This window comes from Taudactylus pleione, unplaced genomic scaffold (genome assembly GCF_031769625.1).
Source record: "Taudactylus pleione unplaced genomic scaffold, aTauple2 ptg000179l, whole genome shotgun sequence".
In the NCBI taxonomy this organism is placed as follows: domain Eukaryota; kingdom Metazoa; phylum Chordata; class Amphibia; order Anura; family Myobatrachidae; genus Taudactylus; species Taudactylus pleione.
Window position 1 is genome coordinate 32,714,425 of NW_028284581.1, and position 21,511 is coordinate 32,735,935.

At 38.9% G+C, this 21,511-nt stretch overlaps 1 protein-coding gene across 4 annotated transcripts in view; it reads left to right on the forward strand.

The window, feature by feature from the left end:
• LOC148519987 (cadherin-19-like) overlaps positions 1-21,118 on the forward strand; it is a 146,074-nt gene extending 124,956 nt beyond the window's left edge. For all 4 annotated transcript variants that reach the window (XM_088475992.1, XM_088475995.1, XM_088475994.1 and 1 more), the window contains 3 exons: positions 2,686-2,803; positions 13,540-13,788; positions 20,525-21,118. In XM_088475992.1, the coding sequence (XP_088332118.1) occupies positions 2,686-2,803; positions 13,540-13,788; positions 20,525-20,937 (780 nt within the window). In that variant the 3' untranslated portion in view covers positions 20,938-21,118. The remainder of the gene's footprint in view (positions 1-2,685; positions 2,804-13,539; positions 13,789-20,524) is intronic.
• Positions 21,119-21,511: the final 393 nt, after the last annotated feature.

The following is a 21,511-nucleotide window of genomic DNA, read 5'->3' on the forward strand; positions in this document are numbered from 1 at the left end:
GATAAGTTAGCTTTGCTGAAGGGCAAATAAATATTCTGTTTCTAGAGTTAATTTTAGTAAGACACTGCATTATGACTATCAAACTGACTTTGATTGTCACAAGCATTAAAAGCATTCAATAAGCATTAAGTGAAGCTGTCATGTACAAAATAATTAGCTTTATGGGGAATAGTATGGTGAATTCATCTTCATATTCAAACATTTTGATCATATCACATCTGCACTTGACAAATATGTAGCCATTTGTCTTTTTCCTGTGAGCTCATAATTGCATTACATTGTATGCTATGTTCTGTATTGTATCTTCAGAATTTCAAGATTTACTTCCCGATTCTCTGTGGTAGCAGTAGTGTAAACAGTTAAGTGCTTAAAGTGTTAATCTGTTAGAAAACAGATATACTGTAGCAGAGCTCCAGCACAATATGGTTACAGATTGAAAGTGCAAAGTTAATAATTGGCTGATGACAGACCACATAGAAAGCATTTATTACTGGTTCTATTCCTAACCAGACTTTCACTCTTTCAATCTTGCTTTGAATGCAGCAGTTAAACTACAGAATTGTCCTCTTGTATCTTTGCCGCTGATCCGGTAAATCACACCACATATGGCATAAGTCACATGCCCATGACTGGGTATATGAGCTGCATTTGCACCCATGATCCAAAGGGTTGCATGGAGCGAAAGCTGCCGCAGCCTGGTGTACCATGGCGCACGCATGTGCGGGAGTTGTAAAGTGTGACGCATGCATTTGTTTGCTGGCAAAGCAGCAAAGATGGAAGATTACACATCTGTAATTTTCCCAACAAAATATATAAAAACCAATATAAAAAACATTTGTCAAAATACAAAGGGCCTGATTCACTACGGAAAGCAATAAAGTGTACGCACGCAGTATCACTACAAATATATGCTAATCCATAGCGATAGCAATGCTGCAGCAGCACTATATAAGGAAGCCCACTTCACTTACACACATCTGTAATGTGTAGGATGACTGCAAAAACATCGGTACAATCGAGTACCATAGAAGCCTCGCACACAGTTAAAAGAAGGTCAGAACTTACTCAGGAATTGCATCCTTCAGCACACGCTATGAGGACTCAGGCTGCGAATGGTAACACAGTGGCTAATTTATGCACGCCCCTACAAATGCACTCACCCGATCACCCCATCAACACCCACAAACGGCATTTCCTGTCAATCACTCTGCAATGAGTCTGCATAGTCACTGCGATCAAAGTCCCAATCCCTATGACTGGTTCGTGAACGTGCATTGCGATGCATACGCATGCGCAGAACACAACAATCTGCCGATTGCGTGCGTATAAGCAACTGGGTTCCTTGCTTAATCAGGCCCAAAGTCACTAATAAATCTGTGCCACATGAATCTTTTCCATTCTATTAAAAAGTTTCCCAACATGATCTATCCACTCTTGTTTCTTGCTCCAGTTACCAGTGACCAGTTTTCTTGTTGAGTATAATTTCTGGGCTTTTCCTTCCCTTATACAAAAGACTTCCCCTAGCCTCCAAACCATGAAGCATTCCTTGCAATCTCACATCTTCTGACATAAAAGCATTTACACATTGTGCAGCAAAACAACATCTAATACTAGTCTTTGCTGTATATATGCATCTAAGCTAAGTGTTTATCAATATGAATTATGAATGCAATAAAATGTACTGAAGAAACTGGTGCGAAAACCTGTGCATGCAGAATCCCCTTCCTTCTGAGGAATGGTGTTATGATGGTATATAATAATTCTAAATCCATAATTGCCACAATGTTACAGTCAAATAATGGCTGACAATTCACCAGTGTTTTTATTAAGACACTGGTAACCTGTAAGTAGCTGGCTATGTTTTACGGGTCCTTAATTCCATTATCTCCTAAACTTTTATACAGTCATTAAATGTCTCACCTTTTATTCAATCTTGTATTTGAACCCAAACCTCACATCTATCTTACAGGTGACGTGGTATGCCCTTATTTTTTAACTACTGCTGTTGATAATACGGTATATAAGGCTTGTTCAGAAAACTGAAAATTTTAGTGCTACAAGGAAGTTTGATACTGTTTTGTAATCATAAAAAAAGTTTTTGTAAACACTGAGGATAAGCCATAGTGACAGCAATTTAGCAAATAAAATAGTTTTTCCCAAATTGATGATGCAAACAGCAAATAGCCATAGTTCCCTATAATCATTTTTGAATATATAATGACTTGTTGGTGCCATATAAAGACATATAAAAAAGATTTAACTATTACAATGACATAAGCACTACAAAACAACCTTAACTATTTTCATGTTATGTGTGTACAGCATGATATATCTGTTTTTCATCATATATACAGTGATTTTCAATTGAAAATTAAATTGCCCATTTTCTGATCAATTTGCTAAAGCACTCAATTGATTTTCAAGCATTAGATTATGCACACAGTTCTATATTGGTCCATCCATGGACTTCCATATCCTTTTTCAGTGATTTCGAATTATTGTTTGTACAGAAAGGAATGCACATTTGAAATATTCATGATATTATATCTAGTAAGTACATATACTGTATTTGATTACTTTGCTTTGATCACTACTTCAGATGCATTTAGGCTTTCATAATTATCTGTATTTTGCTTTTTTATTTCTACACAATGGTATTAACATAATGAAATGTTTGGATTTTAGCTTGTAGAGACCATAAGTGCAATAGATGAAGATGAACCTACTCTCACCCATCTACTCTCCTTTACTTTACCCCTTGAAGAAACCAGCAATGCAAATTTTACAGTCATAGACAATGGAGGTAAAGTAAAGTTGTAAATTCTGTTTTCCATTTGATACATTTAGTGTAATATGTCATATAAGTTTCTTGCACTTCCAGCACAGAAGTATCTGCTTAGTGCCTAAACCTAACCCCCCCTTAGTACCTAACCCTAAACCCCTCTTGCTGGTGCCTAACCTTAACCCCTCTTGATGGTGCCTAACCATAAACCACCCCCAGGGTGCCTAAACCTAACCCCTCCTCCCCGGCTAACAGCTAGATTGGGCCACTATACTTACAATCGGGTTGGCGGCTGTCAGGATTCCAGTGTCGGCATCTCACCTGATGTCAGGATTCCAGTGCCAGTGTTGTGACCACAGGTTGGGATTCCTGTGCACGGATTTTGCCCACTGGCATCTGGAATCTGTGTCAGATTTCCTGTTGAGATTAGACAGTCCAGAGTTAGGAGCTACTTGCTGGGTTGTTGCTTTCACAGCATTTTTGGACAACCAAAGAGGCATTTTTTTTATAGAGCCACTGTCAAAATTGCACTTAATAAGGAGCGTTTACCCACTTTCAAAATTGTGGTTTACCCCTGATGAAGTCCTGGTGTAGGACAAAACGCATTGGGTGTGTTTTATCTTTCCTATATAGGGGTGATATACATATTGAGGTGTGATATTATTCTATATCAATACAGCCACAAATTTTATCTGGCTGTATATTGCGGTTGAAAAATATTTTAGAATTAATTAATATTTTTATATTAATGGTGGCCTTTGGGCTTTCTTTGGTTGTATTCTTGGTGCAAGGGTCTATTTTTAGATACATATATCCTACAGAAAATAAGGAGTTATATCTTCCTAAGGAAATCCAACCATATGGTAGAAAAGCCACACCAAAGTCTTTAACATTCAGAAAGTGGACAAGTCAGCCATAGGATTCATCTCTACCAATAATTTATAATACTGTAACTTGGATTATGAACTAATTATACATTTGACTTTTATAATATATCTAAATAATGTGAACAGTTTGTAATTGGTGCTCTTGAGGCAATTTTTCTATACTACTATAGAAAATATTGTGTTTTAGCCCCTATTTGCTGAGTGCTGGTTAAGTGCATTTATTTGTGTGATATATACTGTATATATACATATATATATATATATATATATATATATATGGAAAGTGGGGTGGAAAGGGCATGCGCCAAATAGTGTATTAAATTTAAATGGTGTCTTAGTGCTCAAAATAAATATGTGCGTACCAGAAATAAATTCTTTAATGCTTATCTGAGTGGTCTTGTCGACCGGATGCAGTTATAGCTTTATCCGGATATCTGGTGCTGCACACACGATCTTTAAAAAAAGACGCTCATAGTAGAGCCAAATAGAAAGGGGCAAATATAGTGTAGTAAGTCCAGTACACAATATGTGGCTAATAATTATTGTGCGTACCAATTAAAATCTTGCATAGAGATAGGAAGGTAGATTTCTTTTACTCGTCTGTCCTCCTGTGTTCCTCTCACCCCAAAATCTTCCACGTTTTTATGGATGGTGGTCTTTTAAATCAAAAAAGGACACATCATCAGTGGTATATTAAAACAGGGGGCTTTATTCAAGGAGAATAGACAAGGGATACACATAGACAGGGTTAATAAGAAATAAAAAATGTATGCTTATCTGCAAGCGTAGTAGCCAGGGTTCACATAGATAAGGCTGGCAGTCTTTATTCCAAAGATTCAGACTATTACATCTTTCTTCAAGGATAGAATATATAATTATAAGGTAATAACTTATATACAATCTTGCCCCATGTGCAAACTCCATGCCACAGCCACACAAATTCCTGTCACCTATGTGATGATGTCACACATCAGACAGGCATCAGGTGGTGCAGCCAGAGACCAATAGAACAAGTGCATCATACCATCACCATAGAAATCACATATAACTTTTTGTCAAGAGAACAAAAAAGAGCATTCTTAAGATAGTATATACTGCATGGTGATGAACATTTAATGAACAATGGTGGCTAGACAGTCATCCAATAACACTATGGCTCACCTGCAGGAAACAAAATATTAATACACACACAGTAATGGGCAGTGCATAAACCGCAGTGGTCAGACAAACATTCTGGTACATGCAGAGCCTCACATGCAAACTACATAGGCTAAAGCATAGTGCCCCAGGGGAAGCATTATTATTGATGTAAGGGTATATCAGCCTGAATTAATAGACTAAAACTTTATATAGATATAAAAAGGCAGCCACAGTTATTTAACCAGCCACAACTTACTTATCCATCTGACATAACCACATCAACTCAAAAGTTGCAGCATGCATACATCTGCAAATCATAGCGCAACTAGTGTGTGAATCCAAAAATGTTAAGTATCTCTGTGGCCTTAAAAAAATAATACATGAATATTCAAGATAATAATTATTACTGGAAACAATACAATGTAAGGCTCTCATTCAAACCCATTGGGGATACAGAATTAAAATTATAAATCCAGTGAGCTTCTAGCTGGAGGAGCCTTTTAGCTCAATCGCCACCTCTGCTTAATGGTGGAACATGGTCCACTAGTATCTGAGAGTCGTCAATGTGTGTCTAGCCAAGACAAAATGTTTGGCCACAGGTTGATCAGTTTCTTTGCCACCTAAATCCAATCTTATGGCAGACCTGGGTTGTGCAGCTCTTTCACTAAATGAACATACGGTTTTGCCCACATAGGCCAAACCGCCGGAACATTTTATTACATATATCACAAATGTGCTAATACATGAGAGGACATGTTTGATAGGGATTTTCCACCCAGAAAAATGATGTGTAATGTATGAGCCAACCTCCATATGATGACAGGTGGCACAGCCTGTGCACCTATAACTACATCTAAACAGATTTTACAGAGTGATATCAACAATGATTGAATGGAAAAATTATCCTTGAATGTAGAGAATTATAAAAATGAATTAATCAAGTTTAAAAAGAATAAAATGCCGATTGTCACCAGGGACTATAAAGACCAGATGGTCTATGCTTGGGCAATGGGCTAACAACCTCTATAGAAACCATGTAATATAGTGAGGAGGAGGAGGAGAGCAATTGAGATCACCATGGAAGTGGATTCATTTCCTGTTGATACCACCTCTCAAAGTGATAATGATGCTGTTATACCCACATCTACATCCAAGCCCCCTCTAGGTGCAATTACCCGTGCTCATTGTGTGGTAGGATCAGAACTTACACATGCCGGGGGAAGAGGAACATGTGTCTTCAAAAAATATACCTAGTTGTGAATCTCTCCTCACATGTATTAACTGAAGCGGAAAGATTTCTTTTAAATAAGGGTTTATCGTTTGTCCCTGTGTCTAAATTTTATGAATTTGATTGGATTGGAAGATTGATTTATGGAAACATCAACATAATTTGATGCTGAAGGATTTATTTGATAATCATCCAGTCAAGGAGGATGCATCATCTTAACCACATCCTTTCAAACCCATATCCATGTTCGAACCCCCCCTCTCAGAACGGTTCCATTAAATGTTATTCGAGAATGTAGCATTCTTCGGTTATCTCTGGTGTAATCTTCATGATAATTTATCCAGGGAGGAATTCTAAGCAATAAAAAACCTGAGCTCCTGTAACTCCCTTGTAATAAGATCAACTGACAAGGGGGTTGCTATCATGCTACAGAACTTGGACACATATAAAAATGAAATCTATAGGCAAATCAGTTATTGTACAGTATATAAAAAACTTCAGGGTGATCCTACGGCCTCCTTCAAGAAGGAAATCAACAGTATTCTATCTGAGGCAGTTGAAAATGGTATCATATATATGCGGACTAGGAAAGCATTGATGGCTAATTTTCCAAAAGCCCCAATGATATACACATTGCCCAAGATCCACAAGGACTTGGCCAACCCACCCAGCCGCCCAATCAACGCAGCACAGGATTCTTTGTTTTTCATCATTTCAGAGTACTTGAACTTTTTGTGGCAGTCAGAAATCCAAACCACTAAAACCTTTTTAAAATACACCACAGATTTATTACTGAAATTACAGAATTTACAAGCTCTCCCGGAGGATACCCTGCTCTACTGTATTGATGTCATAAGTCTATATACGAATATCACCCATGATCAGGGGATATGGCTGTAAAAAAATTGCTTGATGGAAATCCACTATGTGAAGGTCCAGAAATTTCTTTCTATTTGCTTCCTTTGGAGATGACCCTGAAAAAGAACTATTTTTATTTTGATGGTTCACACTACCTTCAACTTCAGGGATGTACCATGGGGTCCAATGTGGCCCCAGCATTCGCCATCTCCTATATGTATATGGTTGAACAGAGACTGTTTCTGGATAACAATACATTTTCCAATAAGCTTAAATTTTTTTCTAGGTATACAGATGATTTACTGTTGTTTTGCTGTGGAGAATTGAATGAATTTGACTCCTAAATGGACATAATCAATTCTATTAATGAAACCATCAAATTCACCTATACCTATAGCAGGACTTCTGTTAATTTTCTTGATGACTGTTTTTACAGATGTGTGGACAGCCTGGGTACTAGTTTGTACACAACACCAATAGACATGAATACTTTGTTAGATGCCGGTAGTTTCTACCCTGTGGCAATGAAAAAAGGCCTGCCACACTCCCAGTTCCTCAGAGCTAGAAGGATTACTAGCAATGATGGGGAGCTAGGGGTACAAATACAAATAATGTTTGATACATTTCTGATGCAGGGTTATTCATCTGGTGAACTAATTAATGCCAAAGACAAAGTATTGGCATTACCAAGGAGTGGTTGACTTGAAAAGTAGAGCAGGTGTCTAAGCCAATTTTCCCCTTTGAGACCAACTTTTCCACAGCCAGTGCGGTAGTGAGTAAAAACTCCAAAAAATTATGGCCACTTGTCAGCTCGGACCCTAATATCCCCTCCCTTAATAAAACATGACTGCTCAATTGCTTTAAGAGAGGTAAAAATCTTAAATACTAGTTAGTTAAGAATTATGGGGTCTATTTACTAAGCAGTGTTCGGAGAAGTGAAAAGTGAAGAGTGAAAAGTAATAAGGTGCCAGCCAATCCGCTCCTAACTGTCATCTCACAGGCTGTGTTTGAAAAATGACAGTTGGGAGCTGATTGGCTGGCACCTTATCACTTTTCACTCTTCACTATTCATTTCTCCTAACACTGCTTAGTAAAAAGACCCCTATGTCACTAGAAAAGCAAATGTTGGAATGGGTCAATTTGTGGCTAGGGTTCCCAGGTTGTTTTAGGTGCACAGGCTGTGCCACCTGTCATCATATGGAGGTTCTCTCATACATTACACATAATTTTTCTGGTAAGAAAATCCCTATCAAACATGTCCTCTCATGTATTAGCAAATTTGTGATATATGTAATAAAATGTCCCTGCGGTTTGGCCTATGTGGGCAAAACCATATGTTCATTTAGAGAAAGAGCTACACAACACAGATCAGCCATAAGATTGGCTTTAGGTGGCAAAGAAAGTGATCAACCTGTGGCCAGACATTTTGTCTTGGCTAGACACACATTGGCATCTCACAGATACAAACTTGTGGACCCAGGGCCTGATTCAGACCCGGTTGCAAGCACTGAGTGCTCGCAACCGGGTCGATGGTGGCCCAGAGAGCATGCACACAATGTAGCCGGCCCCATCGTGCGCATGCGCGGGACCCGGATAGCGACGGGCAAGCCGTCACTCTGGGTCTCGCACCAAAGGGGGCATGCTGTCGATGTTGAGTGACAGCATGCCTGCTTTGGTGGGCGGGCAGGGGGGGACTGCCCAGATGGAGCCATTCCCATGAGAACACCAACCATCTGGGGGCGGCCCCACTGACATCACAAGTGATGTCAGTGGGAGAGCTTTCGGCTCTGTTTGAGTCAAAGCTCTCTGGGGCTTGCAGCAATGAGACCCTACCACAAGGGTCTTGTCGCAAGCCCAATGGGCGCAATGGTATTGACCATCGTGACCATCTTCCTGGCCGCTCGCTATAGCTGTGGGTGGTCACCCACAGCTATGCGAGCGGCCAGGAGGCCGTTCTAAAAAAAAAAAAGAACATCCCTGATTCAGAGCGAGCGCTCTGTCAGAGCGTCCGGCTCTGAATCAGGCCCCATGTTCCACCATTAAGCACAGGTGGTAATTGAGCTAAAAGGCTCCTCCACCAAGAAGCTCACTGGATTTATCATTTTAATTCTGTATCCCCAATTGGTTTGAATGAGAGCCTTACATTGTCTTATTTCCAGTAATAATTATTCATCTTGAATATTCATGTATTATTTTTTTAAGGCCACATAGATACTTGAAATTTTTGGATTCACACACTAGTTGCGCTACAATTTGGAGATGTGTATATGCTGCAACTTTTGAGTTGCTGTGGTTATGTCAGCCAGATAAATTAGTTGCGGCTGGTTAAATAACTGTGGCTGCCTTTTTTATAACTATATAAAGTTCTATTCTATTATATTAGGCTGATATACCCTTTCCTCTATAATAATGCTTCCCCTGGGGCACTATGCTTTAGCCTATGTAGTTTGCATGTGAGGCTCTGCATGTACTGGAATTGTTGTCTGACCACTGCGGTTTATTCACTGCCCATTACTGTGTGTGTATTATTTTTTTGTTTCCTGCAGGTGAGCCATAGTGCACTGGACACCGGCTATTGCTTACTGGGTCCGGCAGCACTGGACCTCCGTTGGCGGCGGGAAGTGGGTGGAGAGTCCCCGGCGCCCACTGCCAGAACGCAGGCACTGGGTTCTCCTCACTTCTCACAAGTGCAGGCGTCCGTGGCTCTCCTAGAAGCATGTGAGCCGACCTGCAGGGGATTTAAAAGGACAGGCGCGCCAAATGTGAAATCTCGTTTGGCGCAAGATTTGGACTTCTCCATATAAGAGGGAGTCTCTGGCACCAGACAGGTGCCATAGTATAGGTTCCATGCCATACTCCTCCATACCATACTCTATGCATTCCAGTACTCACTTGTTATCCTGATCTTGACCTTGGCTTATTTGTGACTCCGATTTCGCCTGACTCCTGATATCTGGTTCTGACCTCGGCTATTCCCTGTGTCCAGTCTACATCTGCTCCCTGGTACATTTTGTCTATTTGGTATTGACCCGGCCTGTCGACTATGTTATTCTTCTGCACTACATCCAGTACTCACCAGCACCTGTATAGGGGAACATAATCTGAGGGCCACGACCTGTGTGTCGGATGCAGCCAAGTTCAAACCTTCTTGCAAGGGTCCCTGGTGAATACCGCCGGCACATTAGACTCCACGCCTGAGGCATAGGTCCAGCCAATTCCCGAAATACGAGCTGCATCCACAATCCGTCCGATAGTTGTGACACCACCATTGTTCATTAAATGTTTATCACCATGCAGTATATAGTATCTAAAGAATGCTCAATTTTGTTTTCTTCACATAAAACTGTATGTGATTTCTGTGATGATGGTATGATGCACTTGTTCTACTGGTCTCTGGCTGCACCACCTGATGCCTGTCTGATGTGTGATGCATCACACAGGAGACAGGAAGTTGTGTGGCTGTGGCATGGAGTTTGCACATGGGGTGAGATTGTATATAAGGTATGACCTTTTCATTATATATTTTATCCTTTAAGAAAGATGTAATAGTCTGAAATGTTGGAATAAAGTTTTTGATGCTGTTTGGCTTGTTGGGAAAAATCCCCTTGGAGTGCTGTCACAATACTGTATAAAAACACATTTGGGGGAACTCAATACACAATACAAATTCCAATCTTCCATGTCAGATGCCCTTCAAATATATCCCATGCATTATGGGCAATAAAGATTTGGGATTGTGGTGGTACTCCCAAATGAGCAGACAAAAACTGTGATGTAATCCAATACTTTCATATATTTACAGTACATATTTACATTCAAATAAACAATCTATAGATGGATACTGTAGAAAGATATACAGTATAGTACATTAAAGTCAATAATTTATTTTCCTTCTTTATTGTCAAGAAAATATTATTTGTGTTAATGCTGCTGCAATCACACATATAAGCTCAGCTAAAGCTGTTTGATGTGTCCCATCTAACTCAGCGACTACATTTAATTTTAAGAGACAATTTTAGCTTCTAGTGCACTCCATTATAACCTGAAAATCCTCAAGATAGACCCCTTTATAATTAAATGCATGAAAAGCAAAATAAAAGTCTAGCTTGCTAACCATTATATTTTCTACTTGAAGAACTCAGATTAAATGCTTGTTAATAGTAAATGCTCGTTAAAGTAGTAGTTACAAAATCAGAATATAAGTTTATTTTTTTTTTTTTAGTAATACTAGTCTAAATAATCATAGTCTTCCAATTATGTTTAGATTTAGCTATCACAAATCTTGGTATAACCTTACATATATATAAAAAACTTTATTTTAATAACCTATAATTACACACACAGGTGGAGGACTGCTGTAGTACATGCAAAGCTTATTGAATTTAGTAGTTTCTTTACTAAATAAATGAATGCATAGGAGTTAATTAGTAATCCACATAGTTTTATTTAATCTGTCTATGTTATCCATAACATTTTTGGTCCAATTGTGTTTCTTTTATCTCTTTTACCAACAAAGACCAGATTGTGACACTAATTCAGAGGTGTCATTGTCCAATACTTTTCTACTACTCCTTATACTTTTCTTCCTGTACCTTTTGTGGTTTTACTGCAATGTTTGTATTTATGTCTTGTACACAAGCAAGAGGTCATTGTTGTGCTTTGTTATTATTGTATTTGTCCTTATATCTACCTCTTGTATGATGCTGTGTACATCTAGTTGCACCTAATAAACAAGAAATAATAATACAAAAAATTAATACAGGACTTTTCTTATTTTAACTCATCAGTGCTAAGATGGAACATGTTTTAGTATATATATAAAAAATCCTGAGCACAATAAATGAGTTACAAATAATACCAGGGGGTGCAGTGGAGGAGACAAGACTTTACTAACATCATTGGGTTACTGCAAGTTAATGTCACAGGTTTATCCTACATTACATAAAATAAACCTAAAGTGTGTGCTATACTGGCCTGTAGATACCCTCATTTGGGAGGGATGTCTCCTCTTCTAACTAGGATTCCCTTTATAAGCTACTGTCTGTGATAATTGTGATCAGTAGTATCACTGAGGCCAGTGACTCCCAATACAGCAAATATACCTCTTGTGCATGCCTCTGTCATACATGCCTGAATGAGTTTGGACTCACAGGAAAAGGACATGGCCTCATACCGCCCTTCCATTTTCATTACTCTTGGGGCATGCCTAGCACTCTTGGAGATGTTTACATGACCCCAGAGACTCTACCAACACAAATGGCTCCTCCTCAGTGACTGGGAGCTGGGCATTGCTCATTAACATCACAGTGTAGCATCTGGCTCCTGCTAACTAAGGAGGATCTGGCATTTTGCTGACAGCCCTTCGGTGACACACGAAGTGGTCTGTACACCCTGCACCCCCAAGTGACACCACTGATTGTGATCACAATAACCCCCTACACTTCAGAAAAATGAAGATGAACAGGGATAGAGGAAGATCCTCCCAATTCTGTTTTTTTAATTAATTCACAGGCAAAGCCATTTAAAACAGGGGACTTAAGCTTTTTTAAAATGATGTGGCCCTTTAGTGATTACCTGTAATCCACAGACAATAACACCCTACACTGGGGAAAACATAACATTTTCCATGAGAGGAGGTCAATAAAAGTCAACAATCTCTCCATACTAGCACCTGTACACTTGAGGGCACACTTGTTTGAAAAGGCAGAGTCCTTTCCATCAAATTAATTGCCTCATTCGTATTTATTGTTTTATGATCTACAGGAAACACAATAATTTACAGATCATGTATGAGGCTAATGCTCAGATATCCACCATTCTTGTACAAAAAAACAAACATACTTATGAATAAGCTTAATAATAGTATTTTCTTAAAAGTGCCAAAATAATCTCACCAGAGGTATGAGGAAACTTGCAGAAACAAAAGGGGGATTGGGTGAAAGAAAACAAATTAATGCAGCAACATTTGATTAACTAAGTCTGTGGTTCTAGCCTTACTTTTCTGTTGTTTTGCAGGTGAGTATTTAATACTACTACTACTACTACTACTACTACTACTACTACTACTACTAATAATAATAATAATAATAATAATAATAATAATAATACTAGTGAATAAATTATAAAATGTTACCATTATTTTTGTTACACCTGTATTTTTGGTGTACTGTACAACAATTTACCATTCATTTTTGGAAGTCACCTCTAAAGAAACCATTCTAAAAATAATTTCAGATGTTGTATTTAATTGATATCATCTACATATATATTTTTGATAAATGTTGTCTCCTCTCAAGCTAAATTTAAACCTTTATCACAGTTTTGATGCATTGTAAGACATTAATCTTATTATGTTCTAAGATAATCTATCACTGGAGAGAAAGGGTGCATAATTATGAGAGAATCAGTGAATGACAGAGAAGGATATAGACGTACTGTATGTACTACTTTCTAAAGTGTTGTTTCATGAAATCTGTAATGGCAAGGTACTTGTGCAACACTTGATTTATTTATTATGGTTATACAGTAACTTTTGTATATACATCAGGATGGCATATATCATAACATGCATTGTACATTTCTGTGAACTTTTTTATGATATATGTGTGTTTCTAATTTCTACAAACTATTTTTTTTTATTTCAGATAATACAGCTACCATTTTGGCGCTTCGAGATGGATATAGTTATCTAGAGACTCCAGTATTTTATTTGACAATTATAATAAGTGACAATGGGATCCCTACACTAAGCAGCACCAGTACATTAACCATTAAAGTGTGTGACTGTGACTCTGATAACAACACAGAGCCTTGTAGACAAGATGGATTTTTTTTTAAGTTTTTGAACTCTGGAGCAATTATTGCAATCTCTGTTTTTATCTTTTTAATTTTAGGTAATTATTAAAATGTTCATATGTACGCAATTAGTTATGTGAATTTTTCCAACAGGCTCTATTGCATTGAAAATGTATGTTAAAAGGTAAAGAAATACATTAAGTTATATTTAAAAACAGTCCTTATCTTAAAGTATCTAACTCTGTCAGGAGACCAGGAGAGTCCCCTTTAATTCAAGATTCTCTTGGGCATTCCAGAAGAGTTAGCAGGTATGAAAGTGTGTTACAGTGTGCTGAATCCTGGCATCTACTTACTGTGTCCAGCAGCACTGGTGGTCTACGAGGCAGTTGCCAGGTGGCTCCTGGTGCCTGCTGCTTCAAAATTCTGCTGGCTCCTTTTCTCTGCAGCTCGATGGGACATGCTGTGTGTGGTCCCTGTGGCTTGTTACTTCTCCTTCCAGAAAGTTGCTGCAGCTCCCATTGAGCAGTGTGGGCCACTCAGTAGTACTGGGGGATGATGTCACATAGATGCCAAAGCTCTAGCCTCCTCCTATATAAGGAGGTTCTTGAGGACACTGATGTCACAGCTTAGGCACCCAACCTTACTCCAGCATTCCTCTATACTTGATTGTTCCTGATCTTGGCTTGTCCGTGACCCATTTATGTCTTCTCCCTGGTACTGCGATTGGTATTCTGGTTCTGAACTTGGTTTCATTCCTCACCTTGATATTGTCTGATTCCTGGTACCATCTTGTCCTTCTGGCTCTGAACTGGTTTGTCGACTCCGATTATATGCCTCCTTCATACACCCTTCCATTCAGAGTACACCAGCACCTGTATTAGGAAACAAAGTTTGAGGGACATGACCTGTGTGTCAGATGCAGCTTAATCCTTGGTGATTATACCAGCATGTTATACTCTGTGTTTAAGTACAATGTCTTGCCAATACCGGAATACAGGCTAGCATCTGCTATCTAAACATGAGTTGTGACAGAGTCACAAATGTATATCTTCATTTGTTCTCTGTGTGGGCATGTAAAGTTTGAATTTGAGCAATTTACATTAAGTAAAGTGATGTACATGGACACAAAAGAAAGAGTACCATCTGCATCCTTACTATCTGTGAGTTGTGACAGAATACTCTGGCCCAACATGGATGCTGTTGGTATTCTATTGCCTCAAGATTTGCTGGAAAATCTTCTTGCCAGAGTCAAGAAGCAAAAGCAAGATCAATTGCAGATTATGCAGTGTCTACAAACACTTATGCAACAAGTCGGGGACACTAAGTTTCCACTGGTACAACCAGCTCCACCTCTTGTGGTGTGCATACAGGTTGCAGGTGATTTAGCACCATTACAGATTCCAAATCCCTCAAAGTTTGATAGGGACCCCAAAGGCTATTGAGGATTTCAGAATCAGTGCTTGATTTAATTCAAGGTCCAGGCGTTGAGTTTCCCTTCTGAGAGAACAAAAGTGGATTATGTTATCTCACTGCTGTTTCCAGACAGGCATTGGCTTGGGCTTTTGTGTTATGGGAAATAAATTATTCTCAGGTCAATAATAGGAATGAGTTACCAGCAGCCTTCCAGAAGGTTTTTGATGAGCCTGGGCATGTAACTTCTGCAGGATTGGCTATTCTGCATATATGCGAGGTCTAGCAGAACAAATTAAGGATGCATTGGCATCCAGGTCACATCTTCATACCAAAGAGAGGGAACGGAGGTTCCAGATCAAGCTGTATTTGTATTTTGGCAAACCAGATCACCTTCTCTCTGGCTGTCCTAATCGTCTGGGAAATGAGAAGGCCTAGCTGATTGAGGGTGGTTAGATTAGGTGAATTTCAGCACACTCCCAAAAAAAACCCTTCCTCCCAGTTTACTATCGACATGACCTTCGTTCTTGAGAAACCTTCTGAAATTATTAAGGCCATTTTAGATTCCTGTGCCAATGGAAATTTCATCTCGGCTAAAAAAGTTCAGGAGTTAGGAACTCCTAGTGTGCCATTACAGGTGCAACTCTGCATTTTAGGAGTGCATGGGCATAAACTTCCTATAGCTACCATCTACTCCAGGACTTCAGTGGTCATCATGCAAGTCGGTGCTCTTCATAACGAGTTAATTTCATTTTATATACTCCCATCAGCTGAGAGTCCAATTATCCTTGGTCTTCTGTGGCTGTGCAAGTATGCTCCCATTTTAGATTGGAGCAAACCACAGATTGTCAAGATCTTAATGTTATTAGTCCTGCTTTCTGTCTTTCAAACCTCCACATCGTGTCATCTGAAATTTGGTTGTCTCCCCAGAAAATCCTCTTCCAGCTCCATGCCAGGCCTTTAGGGATGTGTTTAGTAAAAAGGCAAATTAAATACTTCCAACTCATTGGGAGTGGGACTGCACTATAGCTTTACTTCCAGGGAAAATGCCTCCTCATGGGAAAGTGTTCCCTCTCTCGCTTCCTGAGACCTAAGCAGTATCTGAATACATACAGTAGAATTTTGAGCGTGGGTTCATCAGGAAGTCTAAATTGCCTGCAGGAGTGGGGTTATTTTTTGTTAAGATGAAGGATGGAGGGTTGAGACTATGTATTGACTAAAGTGGTCTGAACACCATCACTGTCAAGGATCTGTATCAGCTACCACTAATCTCTGAACTCTTTGATCGCAAAAAAGGAGCTAAGGTTTTTCAAAATTAGATCTACAGGTACATGGCCTATAACTTAGAATATGTGAGGGGGATGAATGGAAGACTGCCTTCAACACGTGTAGTGGTAATTAATAGTACTTGATCATGCCATTTGGTAAGTAATACACTTGCTGTTTTCCAAAAGTACATGAATTGCATCTTTCATGATCTATTATACAAGTACGTCATAGTGTATCTGGACAACAATTTAATCTTAAATAAGTACATAGTGAGTAATCATAAGCATGTGTGCAAAGTGCTATCATGACTTTAGAATAAGCAGCTCTTCTGCGAGTTAGAGAAGTGATTTTTTGAGGAAAAGGAGCTGGCATTCCAGGGTTACATTATTTCGGTCTCTAGTCTCCGAATGGATCTTGGGGAACTTTCTGCCATTGAATATTTGCCCTGTCCAGTGGTGTTAAAGGTTATACAGCATTTTTGGGGATTTTGTAACTTTTACAGACAGTTCATAAGGAACTATTCATCTATTGCAGCCCCATCACTGTTCTCACCTGAGGCAACCTTATTGTGACCAGCCCTTCTTTCTGGAGGTGGAATCATCTATGGTCGGGGTTGGGGCAGTACTTTTGCAGAAAAATGAGATAGGAAAGTGGAATTTTTGTGGATTCATTTCCCAGAGAAAAATGACACCATCTGAGATAAAGAATTGTTAACAATCAAGCTAGCCCTAAAGGAATGGTTACACCTGTTTGAAGAATCAAAATTCCCTATGACAGTTTACACTGACCACAAGAACCATTTCTTACCTCTGGACCACTCACTGTCTGAACTATAGTCAATCCAGAATGATGCTGTTCTATGATTGCTTCAATCTGGCGATCACTTACTTGCCAGGCAGAAAAAACACCAAAGCTGATGCATTGTCCTAGGCATTCAGTTATGCTGAGGAGGACAAAGTTATGGTGGATAACCATGCTCTGAAGCCAAATGCATTTTAGCAGTAACCACCAAGGTCAAAATTCTTCCAGAAAAGACATTCATAGCACCTGATTTCCTTGCAAAACTACTACATTGGGCACATGGTTCATGCTTCACATGTCATGTGGATGTAAAAAGAACCATGGAATTAATTCTTATGGGGTAGTGGTGGCCAATGGTCCATCAAGATATTAATGACTTTGTGGCAGCCTGTTCTAATTGCGCTCAACACAAAGTTCCACCTCATTCACCCTTGGGTATCCTGCATCCAATGTCAGTGCATGACTGTCCTTAGACCCATATTTCTATGGACTTTGTCACCGATCTGTTGTTCTGTCAAGGTTCCAATACCATTTGGGTAGTAGTGGATGGGTTTTCCTAGGGTGCACACTTCATTCCATAAAATGGTCTATCAGCCTACCATCCCCAGTGCAATGGTCAGATGGAGTGGGTGAATCAGGATTTGGAAAAATTCATTTGAATGTATGTATCAGCCAATCAGGATGATTGGGTCTCCTTGCTGCCATGGGCTGAATTAGCTCAAAACAATCTGTTCCATGAGACAGCAGGTCACTATCCATTTTTTATCCAGTATGGTTTGCACCCTGTGTTACCGGAATTGCCAGGCTTTGGGTTGGTGTCACTTCGAGTCATCTGAAATATGGTTAAGTATATCTGGAGAGAGGTAAAGGAGGACTTGCGCAGAGCAACTTAGAGGTATAAGGTGTTTGCAGATAGGTGGTGACAGAGTCTGGCTGTCAACCAAATATCTGCAACTGAAGATGCCTACAATTAAGTTTGCCCCCAATTCATTGGGCCATTCCAGGTCCTCCAAGTGATCAACCCAGTGGCATACCGCCTGATGCTTCCTGGCATGCTTAAGATTCTGAATGCCTTCCACATCTCCCTCTTGAAACCATTGGTTCTGAATCAGTTTTCAAAGCCCTGTGACCCTCCTTCAGCTATTACAGTTATCATCTGGAGGAGTACAAGGTGAAGCTCCTTTTGGACTCCAGAATGTCTCGAGGTACAGTCCAAATTCTGGATGACTTGAAAGGATATGGCCCTGAAGAACACTATTGGGCTAAGTACTCATATATTCATGCACCCCCAACTTCTTTGGAAGTTCCATCTACCTACCTGGTCCAGCAGTGCTGGTGGTCTATGGGGCAGTGGGTGGGTGGCTCCTGGCACTCACTGCTTCAACACTCTGCCAGCTCCTTTACTCTGCACCTGGTTGGGACACAATATGTTCAGTCTCTGTGGCTTGTTGCTACTCCTTCTGGTGAGCGGCTGCAGCTTCCATAGGACCACATGGGCCACTCAGCAGTACTCTTAAAGTGTCAGGCGCACCAGGGTGCCAAAACTCTAGCCTCCTCCTATATAAGGAAGTTCCTGAGGACACTCTGGTGCCAGATTTTAGGCTTCCGACCTTACTCCAGCATTTATCTATCCGTGATTGTTCCTGCTTGTTCCTGACCTTGGCTTGTTCCAGGAACCTATTGCATCTTCTACCTGGTACTGTGATGGGTATTCTATTTTTGACCTTGGCTTCATTCTTCACCTTGATATTGTCTGATTCCTGGTAATGTGTTGTTCAGCTGGTTTTGACCTGGTTTGTCGACTATAATTATACTCCTCCCTTTTACACCCTTGCATCCAGAATACACCATCACTTGTATTAGGGAACCAAGTTTGAGAGCTGCAACCTGTGTATCAGATGCATCTAAGTCCATACCTCCTTGCGCGGGTCCCTGGTGACTACTGGCAGCACATTAGACTCTGCACCTAAGTACGAAGTCTCGCCAATCTCGAAATACAAGCTAGCATCTGCTATCTAACTATGAGTTGTGACAAAGAGTCACAAATGCACATCTTCATTTGTTCTCAGTGTGGGCATGCAGATTTTGAATTTGAGCTATTTACATTAAGTAAAGTGATGTACATGGACACAAAAGAAAGAGTACCATCTGCACAGGTTTAAATATTCCTAAGAATTTAATTCAAAGAGGAACCCCTAATGTTAATGTCTATGTAGCCTACATACCATATGGAGTAGGGAGTGCTATCATGGACAATCAAATAATAGTCATATTTACAAAAAGGAAGAACAATTGTCTCATAGTGATGCAAAGTGAAAGTACTGTAGAGTAAGTTCAACTTAGCACAGGCTCTAAATCTTCCTGTCTGTTGTTTTAGGTTGGTTAAACTATTAGTCTGTGATGTGATTAAAAGGAGTGGGTGTGAGCAAAAAGAGAGGGTCTGTTATTGGCTACTTATCTGTCCATATATTAAAGCTTAAATATCAAATATGAATGTTTAAAGTTTAACAAAACAATCTTTGCAAATTGGATACAGTGGATTACATACCATATACAGTACATGCCTTGAACATATGATATATTTCAAAGTGGTTCATACTTTTCTTCCTGATACCTGACTCCAGTGAAGCATTTTGGCCCCATTTTCTTGGTGTGTAGAGGCCAAATGCCGGTGTCCAAGGATGCAGACACTGGCCTCTGCACAGCCAGAAATTGGGTCCAAAATGCCTCACTGGAGTCAAGTATCAAAAATTAAATGCATGAGCCACTTTGAAATACATCATACATTTCAAGGCATGCTGCCATAGTCACAGACACAGATTGGCACATGCTCCATACAGATCCTGCACATGTGCAGATTGCAAAACATCAGAGTTGTATGCAGCAGGGATGGACTAGGACTGCATAACAGCCCGGCATAAGTCCCTGTGCCCGCACCTACAAATATTTATATAACATTTCAGGATTTTGGTGATTTCTCATTTGAAAAAATAGTCTCAATAATATTAGTTTAAAATGTAGGACAAGAACAGTAGTTTTAAATAATATTTAATTATTTAATCAAATTCATTTCAAACTACTCAACTGCTGCCATATTTTACATGTGCATTTGGAAATATCACACCTTTATAGAAATATATATTAATATTATTACATCATATTATGCATAATGCAACTTGGGAACAGTTTTCTCTAACATAAAAACTTTGTCTTTACATTAAACAAGAAGCTACTGTTAAAATATTGCACAAAAGTACAAAGATATTATTAAAAATGTTGGAGGTGTTAAAGTGTTTTTAATAACTGGAGCTTTTTGTTATATACAGTTGATTTTTGTCTTCTGTCTTTAACTAGTGCTGGCTTTACTTATTCACATGAAATTACAAAAGAATAATTCTATGTTGGCTAAGAAAGGAGAAGACTTAAAAGAGAACATTGTCAAGTATGATGATGAAGGAGGAGGAGAAGAGGACACAGAAGCTTTTGATATGATAGGACTCAGACATCACACAGTGATGCGAGAACATAAGACAAAACGGACTATAAGAACTGATATTCAAAGTATGTACAGATTGTCATTGGGGCTTGGTCCTGATGTTGCAATTTTCAGAGAATTCCTTACAGAAAAATTAGAAGAAGCAAATACAGACCAAAGTATTCTTCCACTGGACTCTCTTCATAGCTATGCTTTTGAAGGAACAGGATCAACCTGTGGATCGCTCAGCTCTATAGAGTCAAGTGGATCAAATATTGATCAATACTTCTAAAAAAATATCTTGAGAGTTACAGCAATCGGATACATTTGATGATATGCTAAAAAACTGAAATATCTTGTAAAATATTATTACAGTACTGCATATAGTACAGTACATGACTTTATATAAAATAAATGTTGTTTGCAGTTTAAAGCAAAATCATGTTACCTAAATTTATTTGTATTTTCTTTTACTAAAGGCATATATTAATTTCTACAGTTTGAATGTTAATATTTGTGTTTTTTTTACCAAAAGGTAAATTATGTTTTATTAATTCTTCATGCTAAATTAATTTTGGATTACATATAAAGGATATACAAGATTCTAGAATGTTAATTTCTTCAAAAGTTAATTTCTTAAAGTCATTTGTCAGCATTGAGTAATTGAAAATCTAAAATTCTAAATGCTGTTACATAGGTTCTTATATCTAATCATAAACACTGAATATTACTCTTTTTCTCATTGTGGTAGATTTCCTAAAATGCATACTAATGCTTAATAAGTGGTGTTCAGATTTTTAGCATACAATATTAGGAGTTATATTTTATGGGAAAAAAAAAGAAAATGAAAGGTAAAATATACTGCA